The 17,798-nt window shown below is 44.9% G+C and overlaps 1 protein-coding gene across 2 annotated transcripts in view; it reads left to right on the top strand.

Annotated features, from left to right (window-relative positions):
- BDH1 (3-hydroxybutyrate dehydrogenase 1) overlaps nucleotides 1-17,798 on the top strand; it is a 49,592-nt gene that overhangs the window by 8,282 nt on the left and 23,512 nt on the right. For both annotated transcript variants that reach the window (XR_011312456.1, XM_069727195.1), the window contains exons 2-3: nucleotides 5,125-5,226; nucleotides 16,180-16,240. Coding sequence is in view for 1 of the 2 variants with exons in the window: in XM_069727195.1 (XP_069583296.1) it covers nucleotides 5,153-5,226; nucleotides 16,180-16,240 (135 nt within the window). In the remaining variant the exon portion in view is untranslated. The remainder of the gene's footprint in view (nucleotides 1-5,124; nucleotides 5,227-16,179; nucleotides 16,241-17,798) is intronic.

The raw sequence follows: 17,798 nt of genomic DNA on the forward strand, positions 1-17,798 counted from the left end.
GATTCCACGTCTCAGAGCTCGTTCTATTGTTTTTGGGTTATTGTCAGATCACTGTATGTGCTCTGATTGCTGGCACACTGTGTCACTGGATTGCCTACATAACAGTACAAGGAGCCTACCTAATGATTCTCAATAGAGGGAAAAAAGAAGTTCTGACATCATTTTTTTTTCTCAGCTCTGTGTTCAGTCTTTTTTTTCCCCTAGACATTTGGGTGTTTCAGGACACAGGTGTGGACATGGATATTCAGGGTCTGTGCTCTTCAATGGATAATCTCGTTACACATGTACAAAGGATTCAAGATACTATTGATCAGAAATCTATGTTAGAACCAAGAATTCCTATTCCTGATTTGTTTTTTGGTGATAGAACTAAGTTTCTTAATTTCAAAAATAATTGTAAGCTATTTCTGGCCTTGAAACCTCATTCTTCTGGTAATCCTATTCAACAGGTTTTGATTATTATTTCTTTTTTGCGCGGCGACCCTCAGGACTGGGCATTTTCTCTTGCGCCAGGAGACCCTGCATTGAGTAATGTCAATGCGTTTTTCCTGGCGCTCGGATTACTTTACGATGAGCCTAATTCAGTGGATCAGGCTGAGAAAAATTTGCTGGCTTTGTGCCACGGTCAGGATGATATAGAAGTATATTGTCAGAGCTCGTTCTATTGTTTTTGGGTTATTGTCAGATCACTGTATGTGCTCTGATTGCTGGCACACTGTGTCACTGGATTGCCTACATAACACTAGACCCCCCAAGGAACTTATATAGATGTGTGGTGAGAACTTTGAATGCCCAAGTGCTTCACAGAAGTTTATAATGCAGAGTCATAAAAAAATATATATATATTTTTCCACAAAAAAGATTTTGTAGCCCCCAAGTTTTTATTTTCACAAGGGTAACAAGAGAAATTGGACCCCAGAAGTTGTTGTCTAATTTATCCTGAGTACGCTGATGCCCCATATGTGGGGGTAACACACTGTTTGGGCGCACGGCAGAGCTCAGAAGGGAGGGAGCACCATTTGACTTTTTGAGTGCAAAATTGGCTGTCGTGTTTGGAGACCCCCTCATGTACCTAAACAGTGGAAACCCCCCAATTCTAGCTCCAACCCTAACCCCAACACACCCCTAACCCTAATCCCAACCTGATCCATAATCCTAATCACTAACCATAACCCTAATCAAAACCCTAAGCAGCAGGAGGATCCAGGGACACAGGTGAGTATGATAGGGTCCCCGAATCCCCCTATTTCTCTGTCCTCTGATGTGCGATCACATCAGAGGACAGAGAATTACACTTTACTTTTTTTTTTTTGCGATCGCCGGTAAACAGTTAATTACCGGCGATCGCAAAACAGGGGTCGGTAAAACCGACCCCGATCATGCTCTTTGGGGTCTCGGCTACCCTCGGCAGCTGAGACCCCAAAGATTCCCGCGGGGCCGGCCGGCGGGCGCATTTTCAAGATGGTGGCGCCCACCGGGAGCCACGAGGAGCATTGGGGGAGATAGGTAAGTATTGGGGGGCTACCTGGGACCCCTTTTCTCTGTCCTCCGATGTGCGATCACATCGGAGGACAGAGAAATTAAAAAAAAGATCGCGTTTTGTTTTTTTTTGCGATCGCTGGTAAACGGTTAATTACCGGCGATCGCAAATGCGGGGTCGGTAAAAAAAAACCCCGAATCATGTTCTCTGGGGTCTCGGCTACCCCCGGCAGCCGAGACCCCGGAGAAAATCCGACTCTGGGGGGCGCTATTTACTTTTTCCGCGGTCGCTAAGGGGTTAATAATGTGTTTGTTTTTTTACCCTTTACTGCTATTGGATTAATAATGGATAGGTGCCATAATTGACGCCTCTCCATTATTAATTTGGCTTAATGTCACCTTACAATAGCAAGGTGGCATTAACCCTTCATTACCCCATATCCCACCGCTACACGGGAATGGGAAGAGAGTGGCCAAGTGCCAGAATAGGCGCATCTTCCAGATGTGCCTTTTCTGGGGTGGCTGGGGGCAGATGTTTTTAGCCAGGGGGGCCAATAACCGTGGACCCTCTCCAGGCTATTAATATCTGCCCTCAGTCACTGGCTTTACTACTCTGGCGGAGAAAATTGCGCGGGAGCCCACGCCAATTTTTTCCGCCATTTAACCCTTTCATTTAATAGCTAGAACGGCCAAATTTTGCATATACACACTACTAACATTAGTAGTGTGGAATATGCAAAAAAAATGGGGATATGACATGGTTTACTGTATGTAAACCATGTCTCAAATCATGTCGGGTTTAGGAAGGAGATAGCAAAAGCCGGTAATTGAATTACCGGCCTTAAAGCTATCTAGCGCTGTATGAAATAATAATATATATACATATGTGTCTCACTGATTATATATATATATATATATACTAGATGGCAGCCCGATTCTAAAGAATCGGGAGTCTAGAATCCATATATACTTTATTTATTCAAATGTAAGAATAATACAATTAATAAATAATAGTAAGAAAGAACAAAAATAATAGGCAGTATATGGAGAAAACACCAAACAAAAGTTCAAATGTGGTGTGAAAATGTCACTGAACCACTTCACAACTAAATATATATAGGTTTGATAAATGGTATTATCATTTTTTTGACGAAATTCGGCAGGAGCTTGAAGAGCAACGTCACTGGGCCCGCCTCCACGCAGTAGAAACTTGCTGTGAGGTAAAAATTCAAAAATCACACCAAAATGGCGGGCGGAGTGTGTCACAGTACGGCACCTTTCTGATTGGTCGCTCGCAGCAGGCGGCAACCAATCAGACACTGGACACTGTTGACGTCACTTATCTCCGGACATTAGCTCCGGACATTAGCTCCGCACATTAGCTCCGCACATTAGCTCCGCACATTAGCTCCGCACATTAGCTCCGCACATTAGCTCCGGACATTAGCTCGGGACAAAGCCACGGAAGTTGGCACAAATTGCAGGAAGTAGTATTCTAGGCAATTATATAATTATATATATACTAGATGGCAGCCCGATTCTAAAGAATCGGGAGTCTAGAATCCATATATACTTTATTTATTCAAATGTAAGAATAATACAATTAATAAATAATAGTAAGAAAGAACAAAAATAATAGGCAGTATATGGAGAAAACACCAAACAAAAGTTCAAAATTGGTGTGAAAATGTCACTGAACCACTTCACAACTAAATATATATAGTTTTGGTAAATGGTATTATCATTTTTTTGACAAAATTCGGCAGGAACTTGAAGAGCAACGTCACTGGGCCCGCCTCCACGCAGTAGAAACTTGCTGTGAGGTAAAAATTCAAAAATCACACCAAAATGGCGGGCGGAGTGTGTCACAGTACGGCACGTTTCTGATTGGTCGCTCGCAGCAGGCGGCAACCAATCAGACACTGGACACTGTTGACGTCACTTATCTCCGGACATTAGCTCCGGACATTAGCTCCGGACATTATCTCCGGACATTAGCTCCGGACAGGAAGTTGGCACAAATTGCAGGAAGTAGTATTCTAGGCAATTATATATTAGATATATATATATATATATATATATATATATATATATATATATATATATATATATATATATATATATATACCTATTCTATGTGCACACATTTATTCTACCTATTCTATTGTCAGTGTGATTTTACTGTACACCGCAATGAATTACCGGCTTTTCTCTCTAACACCGCTGCGTATTTCTCGCAAGTCACACTGTTGGTCCGTGTGTAATCCGTATTTTTCTGGCTTCCATAGACTTTCATTGGCGATTTTTTTTTTTTTGCTCAATACGGTGACAAACGCAGCATGCTGCGATTTTCTACGGCCGTAGAAAGCCGTATAATACAGATCATTAAAATAAGGCAGATAGGAGCAGGGGCATAGAGAATAATTGGGCCGTGTGTAATGCGTGCTTTACAGACGTATTTTATGCGCTCATACGTCTGTAAAACTCGCTAGTGTGACGCCGGCCTTAGTCATAAATATGATCTTTCTAAGACACCCCTTTAAACAAGGCTCAGTTCTTATAGGGAATGATAAGTCTGTCACCTGTAGCTAACCTGACAAGAATTGTATTAATTTTATGGAGCACCACTTATTTTCTTCTCAGCATTGTGCCAGGAAGAGATGGCTATTTTCCTGGCACAGCCACTGTAATCAGCAATACACAGGAGAAAGATGGTAGAAAGCTAGAGTGACTTTTTTCAGGTAATATAACTTAAGGCCGCATACACATTACACTAAAGTTGGCTGACATTAACAGCCGACAGTCTAATGTGTATTGGAGATAAGGATCCGGCATGTCCAAATTCAAACTATGATCCTTTTGCTCTCTAGGGCTATGTTCACACTAGGTGTTTTTGCTGTGTTTTTTTTTGTCTTTGCAGCAAAATTTGATCTCTTGGCCTGAAAGAAGATGCAACAAAATGTAGGTTTTGCTGCATTTTTGATGTGTTTTTTGGCATTTTTTTTCCTGCGGTTTTGGCATGCTACATTTGTCTCTTGTGCATGCTGATAAAGTTTAGTAACAAAAAAAATCTCATTCTATTTAATTAGGTTTCAGCACCAAAATCGCCACAAAACCTCATTCCTGTGTTTTTTGGTGTTGATTTTCCTCTTTTTTTTCACCATCCATTACTTTCAATGGGTGAAAAATGCTGAAAAAAACACTGAAAGAAGTGACATGCTCTATTGTGCAAAAAAAACAAAAACATGCAAAACACAAAACCCTGAGGACAAAAAAAACAACGGTGTGTACATGAGATTTCTGAAATCTCATAGACTTTGCTGGTACTGGAAAATGCAGCTGCAAATTTGCATTAAAAAAAGCAACGAAAACGGCTAGTGTGAATATAGCCTAAGAGATAAGCTGCCACCAGAGATATAAGACTGCGTCGCTCTGCTAGAGAATACAGCGAGTGAGAGCGCCGGGGGTGTGTAAGGGGCTTTACATAATTCTAGTCCTATGATAATATTATCTAACGTTACCACAGGTAATCTGAGAGATATGCTTTATTGTCTGGATTTCCTACTTTCTGAGGACCTATGTGCTACTGAGCAATTACAGTATCTAGATAGATAAAGGAGACATTGCTTTATTTTGTTTTTATAGGAGTCAAGGTGAAAGTAACTGATAGAGAATGCTGGCTGCTAGGACCTGCCTTCGGATCCCCACAAGGACACTGCACTTCAGCGACCATGCTAATCATGCAAGGTATGTAGTAGATGCAGAATATTTTTCTGCCAGCAATAGGTTAAATCCCTAGCATTTAACCTTGCCATACACATGAAGATTTCCTGCTACTGCTGAGAAACGGAAAATACTTTAGCAGACATATTCTTCAAATTTGGGAGCCAACACTTACTGAAATATCACACTGCACTGCGTGACATGCTACATTTATTGTGCTGTTCCGTGTAAGTTATGTTCTTTAGTTTTATGTGTATTTTCATGCTGTGTATGTTCTTGCATTTCTGCTCTGCTGCCACCCAGTGGCCTTTTTCCCTATGGCAGCTTGTTATTTATTATTTCTTGTGGGCATGTCTCCTGGATCAGGGGTCAAGTCTTCTTCTTCCTGCTGGCAGCCATTTCATTTTTAGTTTACATGCTGTTGTGAGAGGACACGCTTGAACCGGGCTTAGGAAGGTATCAGTCTTTCAACCTCTTGCTGTTCACTTGCTGTACCTGACTCAACCCTGGAGAAGTTACTGTATACTATCCTACGCTGTATGTCCAGATTTCAAATAAACAAGTCTGGATTGCACAATCCCTGGTGTGCATCATCTCTCCGGACGCTGAACAGCATTGATCCTGTCTGCCTCACATCGAGGAAACCTGAAGGTGTGAATCTCTCTCACAACCCTTAATAGTCAACCACACCTCCATTCACCTCATGTGGGGACAGAACATTTATGACATTTAAAGGGTGTAAGGCTTCGGCAAAACCCCGGATTGCACCGAATGGTATTTCCCTGGTGTTTCTTGGAAATGCTCACAGTTTCGCAGTGAGGCCACGTTCACACGTTCAGTATTTGGTCAGTATTTTATCTCCGTACGTGACGTGTTTCTATTATACTTGTCCTAAGACTGTTTCACTCCTAGTTTTGGCATACAGATACTGAGGTAAAATACTGACCAAATACTGAAGGTGTAAAAGTGGCCCAAGAGTAGGCATAGCTAACTGATTTCAGTATCCTCAGAATTATCCTGTCCTGCGACGTAGCACTGGTTTTATTTGACCCCATCCCTACAAAGCTTACTTGAGGTATTAGAACCACCACAATAGGGCGCAACTAGGGCCGTACTGGCAACTCTGGCAAATGCCAGAAGTGCCTGTCTGGTCATGGGCTGCCTTGTCTGCTACGTTGTTAACAGAATCTGTGCTCTCAAGACAACCATACTGTTAAGAGTTGTGATGGAGCACAAAGTTGCTGACTTCGTCACTTACCCCAGCAGGCAACGGGTATCATTAGAAATATTGGTCTTGTAGAAAATCTTCCTTTCCTCCATCCAGGGTAATATTAGTAATATATCCCATCTGGTTCATGGGGACGGGGACAGCATGGGCCTGTGTGACTTCAAGTGCCAGGACTGAATTTCAGCCCCAGTCCGTAGCTGGGCACAACAGTGGCTCGGTGATTAGGACTGCAGCCTTGCAGCACTGGGTTCAAATCCCACCAAAAACATCTGCAAGAAGTTTTTATGTCTTACTGTGTTTGTGTGAGTTTCCTCAAGGTTGCCTGGTTTCTTTCCATACTCCAACTCCATAGACATACTGCTAGTGAATTTAGATTGTGAGCCCCAATGGGGCTATATAATAAGTTAAACAAATGTATGCCTGCCCCTGGCTGGACTAATCTTTCTGGCTATCTACCTGCCTGTTCTGCTAGGCTCAGAATGGTCACAGACCGCTCCTGTTGATGATTCTGAGGGGTCTGCTGCCGTTACATCAACAGAGCAGCAGCTTATTTTCTGTTCTGAATAGGGCATGACTACTGGCGCCATGCTGATTTGAGAGACGACTGCCCAACTCTAGGAAACCAGCTGTAAATCAGCATGACATTGACGGATGAGCCCAGAAGGTAAAGAGCTGCTCTGTAAATGAGCATGTCTGGGTCGCCTACAATGAGCCGGGACGTAATGGTGGCTAAAAGTCGCAATGGGCTTGCTGGCCAGCAGGCAGTCTTCAGCAGAATACACAGGGAGACGTTGTGGAAGGGATGCAGGGTCAGCAGGTCTCAATACGCAATGTCCAGACCTCAGGTTTACTGGAGCAGTTGCTGATGATGATTACAGCTCTCCACAGTTATTCATGGGATTGTAGACTCCAATTTAGAGCTTAACTCTAATCAGCTGAAATAAAGACTATAGGCAATGCTTTGGCGTGAGAGGCCGTAAGTCTTTATTGAGGGTTACCTATATAAATCATTCAAATACTCTTTGTTAAATTAAACACCTTAAACAACTCAATCAGTTTAGTTGCAGACTTGACTAAACAAAATACTTCCAAAAAAAACCCCAAAACATGGGTTAATTTATCCCTCCTATAAAACCAGACGACATAAAAAGATGAACTGAAAATACACAAAGGCGCGAGCTGGTGGGTGTATCTCTTCCAGATGCTAAACAGCTGCTGAGGTGATCCAAACCCCTGCGGGCGTATAACTAGTCCACTGCTGCCAGAATAGCGTCCAATCAGCACCAAGGTCCAGTCAGACGACTCGGCCAATCAAGGATCATGAGCCACTGTTACTAAGGTTAAAGCCGAACTCCCTCGAGTGACCAGAAGAATTACCTCACAAACATTATACCTAATGGGATAGAAAACTGACAATTATTGATTTACCAACTAGGGATCCTAAACCATAAAACTTATACTCAGTTAGGTGCCACAATCCCATGTGGCCTCTTCTGTTATCCCCTCCAGAGACCTTCCATTACACTGAGCCAACAGCCCCTCATGGTGTGATGGACCCAGCTTTTCCCAGCAATGTGTAGCAGCTCCGCACTCCGCAGCATATAGCACTATATGTGCACTAAAATGTCTCCTCTCAGCCTGGACCTTGGCATCCACAGCACCTTAGGCTTACCTGAAAGAACCTGAGCTCTCTTCCCACCATTACGATCTAAGGATTGTATTAAGCCATCTATTGTCTGATACCTAACATGCGTCGTCTGGCAGTTGGGCACTTCATAAACTGCGGAGGACACTATGTCCCATGTGGCTGCACAGATTTTGCTGGAGTCCCGAAAGTGACCACAGCAAAGGCACTGGCTGGCCTCCTTGATCTCCAACACCACCTAATCCCAGGGGTGCAGGATTGCTTCTCCTGGGCTCGGTAGGTCTCCTGTAGGGGCTTCTACCCACCAGACTTCACAATAGCCATTACGTGTGTGTAAAAATGGCTAAAGAGCTGGCTTCTCACACCATCAGAGTAAACAGACATTTGTGACACCTGACTTTGCAGGGCTCCACACTTATACCATACAGCAAGTAAATAAGTACTGTATATACTCGAGTATAATCCGAGACCCCTAATTTTGCCACAAAAAACTGGGAAAACTTATTGACTCTAACATAAGCCTAGAGTGGGAAATGCAGCAGCTACTGGTAAATTTCAAAAATAAAAATAGATACCAATAAAAGTAAAATTAATTGAGACATCAGTAGGTTAAATGTTTTTGAATATCCGTATTGAATCAGGAGCCCCATATAATGCTCCATACAGTTCATGATGGGCCCCATAAGATGCTCCATACAAAAATATGGCCCATATAATGCTGCACAAAGGTTAATGATGGCCCCATAGCATAATATGCCCCATATTCTACTCCATAAAGGTTGATGGCCCCATAAGATGCTCCATAGCATAATATGTCCCATATGTTGCTCAATAAAGATTGATGGCCCCATAAGATGCTCCATAGAATAATATGCCCCATATGCTGCTGCTGCGATTTAAAAAAAAAAAAAAAAAAGACATACTCCCCTCTCATCGCTGGGCGCCGAGTGCCAGTGTCCTGAGCAGGCACGCTATGGGGGCCAGGTGCTGGAGTCGCTGCTGGCTCAGGCCCCCGACACTTGCCATATTCACCTTTCCCCGTTCCACCGCCGTGCGCCTCTGTATCTTCCGGCTCTCTGCAGTGACTGTTCAGGCAGAGGGCGTGCACTAACCACGTCATGGCACCCTCTGACCTGAACATCACAGCCAGAGGACGCAGAAGACACAGCGCGGCGGTGGATCGGGGACAGGTGAATATCGCATGGCTCACCCTCCCCTGTTATACTCACCCCCTCCTGCCCCAGCCTATGGGAGTGGAGTCGCATCCATATTCATTACCTCAATGAGCGGTACCACGTCACCGCTGAACACAGGAAGCGCTGCTGGCGCCAGAGACCATCTGAGAAGCAGGGACGTGAAAGGACGCATCAGGTGGAGGTGAGTATGATGTGACAGCCGCCGCTCCCCCTCCCCCTCCGACCCCCTGGGAGAATGACTCAAGTATAAGCGGAGAGGGGCACTTTCAGCCTAAAAAAATGAGCTGAAAATCTCGGCTTATACTCGAGTTTATACGGTACAGTGGGTACAGAAAGTATTCATACCCCTTTTATTTTTTCACTCTTTGTTTCATTGCAGCCATTTGGTAAATTCAAAAAAGTTCATTTTTTTTCTTCTCATGTACACTCTGCACCCCATCTTGACTGAAAAAAGCAGAAATGTAGTAATTATAACATATTTATTAAAAAAGAAAAACTGAAATATCACATGGTCATAAGTATTCAGACCCCTTGCTCAGTATTGAGTAGAAGCACCCTTGTGAGCTAGTACAGCCATGAGTCTTCTTTGGAAGTATGTTTTTCAAACCTGGATTTGGGGATCCTCTGCCATTGTTCCTTGCAGATCCTCTCCAGTTCCATCAAGTTGGATGGTGAACTTTGGTGGACAGCTATTTTCAGGTCTCTCCAGAGATGCTCAATTGGGTTTAGGTCAGGGCTCTGGCTGGGCAAGTCAAGAATGGTCACAGAGTTGTTCTGAAGCCACTGTTATTTTAGCGTGTGCTTAGGGTCATTGTCTTGTTGGAAGGTGAACCTTCGGCCAAGTCTGAGATCCAGAACACTCTGCAAGAGGTTTTCATCCAGGATATCTCTGTACTTCACATTCATGTTTCCTTCAATGACAACCAATGGTCCTGTCCCTGCAGCTGACAAACACCTCCATAGCATGATGCTGCCACCACCATGTTTCACTGTTGGGATTGTGTTAGGCAGGTGATGAGCAGTGTCTGGTTTTCTCCACACATACTGCTTAGAATTATCACCAAAAAGGTCTGTCTTTGTCTCATCAGACCAGAGAATCTTATTCCTCATAATCTGGGAGTCCTTCATGTGTTTTTTAGCAAATTCTGTGCGGGCTCTCATATATCTTGCACTGAGGAGAGGTTTCCGTTAGGCCACTCTGCCATAAAGGCCCGACTTTGTGGAACTTTCTCCCATCTCCCTACTGCATCTCTGGAGCTCAGCCACAGTGATCTTGGGATTCTTCTTTACCTCTCTCACCAAGGCTCTTCTCCCATGATTGCTCAGTTTGGCTGGACGGCCAGGTCTAGGAAGACTTCTGGTGGTCCCAAACTTATTCCATTTAAGGATTATGGAGGCCACTGGGCTCTTAGGAACCTTGAGTACTGCAGAAATTCTGTTGTAACCTTGGACAGATCTGTGCCTTCTCACTGTTCTGTCTCTGAGCTCCTTGGCCAGTTCCTTTGACCTCATTATTCTCATTTGGTCTGACATGCACTGTACACTGTGAGCTGTGAGATCTTATATAGACAGGTGTGTGCCTTTCCAAATCAAGTCCTATCAGTTTAATTAAACACATCTGGACTCCAATGAAGGAGTAGAACCATCTTAAGGAGGATCAGAATGAAATCGACAGCATGTGACTTAAATATGAGTGTCTGAGCAAAGGGTCTGAATACTTATGACCATGTGATATTTCAGTTTTTCTTTTTTAATAAATTTGCAAAAATTTCTACATGTGTTTCTTTTCAGTGAAGATGGGGTGCAGAGTGTACATTAATGTGAAAAAGAGCTTTTTTGAATTTACCAAATGGCTGCAATGAAACAAAGAGTGAAACATTTAAAGGGGTCTGAATACTTTCCGCACCCACTGCAAATAGTAATAGTATGTACATGTCAATAATATAGGGTACCATGTGTCAAACGACTTCAATGTGGATAAGGGCAGAGCAGGACATGGCTCTGACCTAGTCACCCATCCATGAAGATGTTGTTTGACACATGGTAAGGTTTTAATACTAGAGACAGGTTAGGACCCATATTATTTATATATTATTATTTACTTGCTGTAAGTTATATGCTCATTTTGTTTTGTTTTTTGTTTTTTTTTCTTGGGTTTTGCCTGTGAAATGGCCACAGTGTGAATGTGCTCTTACACTTGCACATATACCAGCTCATAGTCCTGCTCATATTTTTGGTTTTTCTTTTTATATGGAGCAGCTGAATCAGGAGGGGTCGGTGAGTGCTCTGAGCCAGCACAAGGCCCAACAGGCAGGTAGTTAGCAACTAGCTGCCTGTTAGTTTTTAGGCCCATAGTAAAAAAAATATAGTCCTGAATAACTCCCTTTAAATCTACTTGGTTCTTTTTGTGTCAATTAAAATTAAATGCACAACTAAAAGTTCATACTACACTGCAACCACTAGTTGGTGCGCAGCCTTGACTGATATCTAACCAAGATCTGTTAGTGCCTCAGCTTTTCACCTACGCTATTTATGTGAGTACTTAAAGGGAACGTGTCACCCCCAAAATCAAAGGTGAGCTAAGCCCACCAGCATCAGGGGCTTATCTACAGCATTCTGGAATGCTGTAGATAAGCCCCCGATGTATCCTAAAAGATGAGAAAAAGAGGTTAGATTATACTCACCCAGGGGCGGTCCGGCTGCGGTCCGGTCCGATAGATAAGTTAACACAAAAAGATTAACTCATCCCCTGCAGTATACACCCTCTCACTGGGCAATATTCAACCAGTTCTTGCTTAGTGTCTGTAGGAGGCGCTTGGATCTGTTTCAGACCCCAACGTTTTTATTTTCTTTTTTATTTTCTGTAAATTTTTATTTTTTAATTAACGGAGTGAAGGGGGCGACGGATTCCTTTCAAGGGTCCGCTCTCCCCCGAACCATCAACAGGCGAGAACGCGGAGTATACCTCCCCGTACCCTGTTCTGCGACGACTGGGGCATGCCTAATCTACGCTTGGGGCGACGGTTCCTATACTGTTCTGATCTCCCCCCTGTAAGATGGCGAGCCATAGAGTTCTGGCTCTTATGTGACTCTCCTGGGCTCCACCGCATATCAAGGCCCTTACCTAATGGCGTCATGCAGTCCCAACGACAGCTGTAAGTCCCCTGCGGCAGGCATAGATGAAGATGAACGGAGGGTCCTCTCCATCCCCCGACAAAGAGAGGATGGATTGAGCTCATACCCTCACAAATGGAGGCTGCATTCCTACTCGGTGGCGGTGAGTAATTCCCTTCCTCACGCTACCTGCGTGGGAAGGTGCGGTTCTGGTCCCCGGGGAGAGGTGCCGCTGGCTGGACGTCAGCGGCGGTCAGTTGGCGCTCCATCGCGGGCCGCCGGCGCGCACCACCAGCAGGCTCCAGAAATTTAGTCCCCGGCTTTTCAGCCGAGCTAGGCCACAAGCTTAATTCCCACCACCGGAGCCCCGCCCACTATCCAGGCACTTCTTGTTTGGAACGAGAAGCGCCCTGCAAATCTCGGGGGCCATCTAGGCACTCCACTTCTGCGGAGAAACCGTCCGAAAACGCTGACCTGACTGCTCTGAAGGCGCCGATCTTCTCCTATTCCTCCCTGGGGACACAGGCACAGGACCGTGGGGTAAGCTGTAGAGGAGAGCTTAACCCTTCCCTGCAAGTGCATACCCTGCATATCTGGTCCTCATCTTTAAAGGCACACTATGTCTCACCCTAAAGCGGCCAAAAAGGTTAACAAAAAAGCACACTGTGTTTTTTACATCATGTGCCACTTCTCATACTGCCTTGCCTCGAGCTCACAATACCCCGTTATGTGCGGATTGTGATTCAGCCAGTGTGCAGTCGCCTCCCGCTGCCACCAACCCTGTGGAGCCTAGTACCCCTGAGTGGGCCGCTTCCCTGTCACGTTCTATGACTTCACTGGCCAAGGCAGTAGATTCCCTCCGGGGTCCCTCTCTAAGTCAGAACGCCTTATTGTCTACCGCAGAGGACTCTGGCGACGGTACGGATCTATCCACCAGCAGGGGGCGCACCCTGTCACTAAGGGCTCAGGGTGCCAGAAAACGGACCCATATCGCGTCCCCTGTCCACGGCCGCTTGTGCTTCAGCCTCTGCAAGTTCAATATCTCGTTCCCCTTCTCTTGAGAACCGCAATGCACATGACTCTGAATATGAGTCCGATGCATCTTTAGTTCAGGATTCCTCGACTTCTCAAGAGACGCTTGATTCTCTTATTGAGGCGGTCAACAAGACCCTGAAGGTGGACGAGGAATCCGTTTCCACTCAGGAACACGTGGTGTCTTTCAAAAAGTCTAAACGTGTCTAAAGGGTATTTGTCACTCATCCTGAATTTAAGGACATTGTCCAGAAACACAGGGACCGGGCCGATAAACGTTTCACGGGTCAAAAGCAGATTGAGTCCAAATACCTCTTCGCTCAGGAACTAATGAAGGAATGGCTGCAGTCCCCTTCAGTGGACCCTGCAATATCGCATCTCGCCTCCAAGACGCTCCTTTCTTTGTCTGACGGTTCTTCAGTCAAAAATCCCTCCTACCGCCAAATTGACTACCTGGCTCGATCTGTCTTTGAGGCGACAGGAGTGTCATCTTTCCATCTTTCACCGCTACTTGGGTGGCTAAGGCTATGGTTGCTTGGGCTGAGGTACTGACCACAACCATCCACGACAGTAATCTCCCCCCTGAGGCAATCAACCTGGCCAACCAGATTGCTCAAGCCTCAATAGACGCGGCCAATTGCACTGCACAAGCAGCTGCAAATGAATTATCTATCAGAAGAGCCCTGTGGCTCAGAGATTGGCGAGCAGATTTGGCTTCCAAAAAATCTTATTCGTTGAAAAGCTAGACCAAATTATCTCTGACGCCACCGGAGGAAAGAATAAATTTCTTCCTCAACAAAAGCCTACCCAGCCATTTCGGTATCATCAACAACCTTGATTCCGGCCCTTTCGCAACAATCCCAATTGGTCTTCCACCTCCCCCGGATCAGGACGAGCTTCACGCGGAGACAGAGGTTCCCAGGTCTCATACAGACCTAACCATAGCTAGAAACCCAGACTGAGGTCATCTGGATCTAAGGGATCCAGATCCCTTAGACCTTCCACTCAATGACTCGTTGCAACATCCAGGGGACATCGACCAAGTAGGCGGCCGTTTACTTTCGTCCCGCCAAGCCTGGCTCTCGGTCAGCCACGACGAGTGGGTCAGAGAACTGGAGTCCTCCGGATACAAAATAGAGGTTTTTTTCCCGTCAACCATCAAGGAGGAACCCGCAGCAAGGCGGCCATGCTCGAAGTGACCCACATCCTCCGCTGGGCCGAGCGCAACCATTCGCCGATCTCGGCGATCCACATACCAGGTGTGGAGAATTGGGCGGCGGACTTCCTCAGTCGCCAGAGTGGTCCCTTCACCTGGAAGTTTTCCAGCAGATTTACCATCGCTGGGGGACCCCGGATGTGGACCTCATGGCCTCAAGCCTCAATAACAAGGTCCCCCAGTTCATTGCCCGATCACTTGATCCACGCGCCATCGGAGCAGACGCCTTGGTTCTACCGTGGCATCAATTCCACCTTCCGTACATTTTCCTCCCCTCTCCCTGCTACTGAGGTCATCAAGAAGATCAGGGCAGAGGGGGTACCAGTGATCTTAATTGCGCCGGACTGGCCGTGCCGGGCATGGTACGCGGAACTGGTTCAGCTGGTCACCGACGTCCCCTGGCGGCTTCCAGATCTCATGGATCTTCTCTCACAGGACCCAATTTACCACCAGAACTCCGGGGCCCTGTATTTGACGGCGTGGTCGTTGAATCATGGATTCTAGCCCAAGCTGGATTCTCTCCTGAGGTGTCCTCCACCATGATTAGCGCTAGAAAGCCCATGTCCATGCGCATTTATCAGTGCACCTGGCGAATCTTCTTCGCGTGGTGCAAAGCCCGTGGACGATCCCCTCTGGTATTTTCCATCCCTTCCATATTGGAATTTCTTCAATCAGGACTAGAATCGGGTCTCGCACTTAGCTCCCTCAAGGGACAAGTGTCAGCATTGTCAGTCCTTTTTCAACAAAAAATTGCCACCAGATTACCGGTTAAGACATTCATTCAGGGGGTTTCCTGTGTGGCGCCTCCCTATAAAATGCCTTTGGATCCATGGGATCTTAATTTGGTCCTTGGAGCTCTTCAGGAGGCCCCTTTTGAGCCACTGCTGGACGTATCTCTGACCTTCCTTTCCTGGAAGGCAGTATTTCTAGTGGCTATTACGTCAATAAGGCGTGTCTTGGAGTTGGCGGCTCTCTCCTGCCGACCCCCGTTTCTGATTTTTCATCCGGATAAGGCAGTCTTGAGGACTTCTCCCTTTTTTCTACCCAAGGTCGTTTCCTCCTTTCACCTCAATGAAGAGATTATTCTGCCTTCATTATGCCCGACACAGTGCATCGCGTTGAGGAAGCTCTGCACACTCTTTATGTGGTTAGTGCTCTTCGAAGGTACATCTCACGGACGGCTCCCTTCCGCAAGTCAGATGTCATGTTCTTGCTTCCAGAGGGACAACGGAATGGCTTAGAACTGAACAAAGAACTGGACGACGATCGTTTCACGCACAGGCACTTCAACATGTCAGGATGTTTTAAAATTGCCAAAATAAAGTAAATTTTAAGGACCGTGAGTGCCACTCTTTTATCTTTTGCTGCATGGACAAAAATAAAAACATTTAGTGCAGGAAACGTAAAAACAAAATATCATACTGCAATTATGTACTGCCCTCTTCTACATTTATTTATCAGGTTCCTTATTCTGTATAAATTTTTGAATTTTTAAGTTAAATGTATTTGATAATTGGATTTCTGTTTTCTTTTTCACACTTCTTAGATGTCTACAAAAGTTGTCTTCCATTGTGCCGAACCGTTCCTACGCAAGTCAACCCGAAGAGGTATGTACGTACTACACGTATATCTATTCCCTCCATTTATATTTCCCAGATAAGTGTCTTGTTTCACATGCTGTTTATTACTTATTACGTTGTAGACAACTCCGACTAAATTTGTTCTGATACTGAAATTATACTTTTACCATATGTACAGTAGTTAGTGTGTTGAAAAAGTATGCATACCCTATGAACTTTTCCATATTTTTTCACTTACATCCTCAAATTTAAATGTATTTTATTGAGATTTTAGGTGATATGCCAACAGACAGTAAGTATTTGTGAACTGGGAAATGATACAAGTTTTTTTTTTAAATATTTAAAAAATATTCATCTGAAATTTGTGCCGTTCTTTAGTATTTAGCCCTCCTGAGTCAATACTCTGTAGGACCAGCTTTCGCTGCAATTATTGCTGCAAGTCTTTTTGGGTATGTATCTACTAGTGATGAGCGAATAGCACTGTGTTCGGGTGATCTCCGAGTATTTCTTAGAGCTCGGTGATTTAGTTTTCCTCGCCTCAGCTGCATGATTTACGGCTGCTGGACAGACTGAATACATGTAGGCATTCCCTAACAAACAGGCAATCCCCACATGTATTCTGTCTGGCTAGCAGCCGTAAATCATGCAGCTGAGGCATGGAAAACTAAGTGTCCGAGCACTAAAAATACTCGGAGATCACCCGAGCGTGCTCAGGGAGACCCGAGCACAATGCTTTTCGCTCATCACTAGTATCTACCAGACTTCAAGATCTGGGGGTTGAAATTTTTCCCCATTCTTCTTTGCAGACTAGCTCTAGGTCAGTGAGATTGTATGGAGGCATCTGAACAGCAATTTTCAAGTCTTGCCACAGATTCTTAATGAGATTTATAAAAAAAAACCCTAAACATAAATGCCCTCTCGGCCAACAGGGGGCGTACCTCTAAGCCTGAACATATAAACCTAAAAAACACAAAGCACCAGACCTACAGATAGAGCCCCGATCCACAGGATCATGAGGGGAGAGGTAATGAACCTGGGTCTGTGCATGCAAAATAGAGGTACTCCAGAAGTATGCTAGTATAATTTTATTAAAGTATAAATATACAAAACAGGTAATAATAAAGAATCATACAATAGAGACAAAAACGGGTATTCAAGAGGAACAGCTAAAAAAATGGCATGTGAAAGATGGAATCACACAATGCTAAAGACAGCAAGGAAAAATATATAGAGCACCCTACTCTGACTGCAGACAAATGGATAAGGGAAAATGCTCTGGGGTAATGCTCTTGAATGTGCACATGATGTAAACAGTGAGCGAACACCTATGTCAATGCCCTGAAATGTGATAGTAATCAGGGGGTGTATAACAAGGTACAAGCAACGTAGTTATAGATACAATAGGTAAACTGGAGATTATATGCTGTTACCTTGAGACATGACGGCAGTGGATTACCAAGTGCTGCAGGCAGAGAGGGGGAACCTCGACGCGCGTTTCACCTGAATGGCTTCGTCAGTTTCGGGGTATTTGCCCCTCATCAGTGTGGAGAAGGAAACTGGCTATTAGGAGCAGTGCCTTGTAAAA

The sequence above is a fragment of the Ranitomeya imitator genome, chromosome 5 (genome assembly GCF_032444005.1).
Source record: "Ranitomeya imitator isolate aRanImi1 chromosome 5, aRanImi1.pri, whole genome shotgun sequence".
NCBI lineage: Eukaryota > Metazoa > Chordata > Amphibia > Anura > Dendrobatidae > Ranitomeya > Ranitomeya imitator.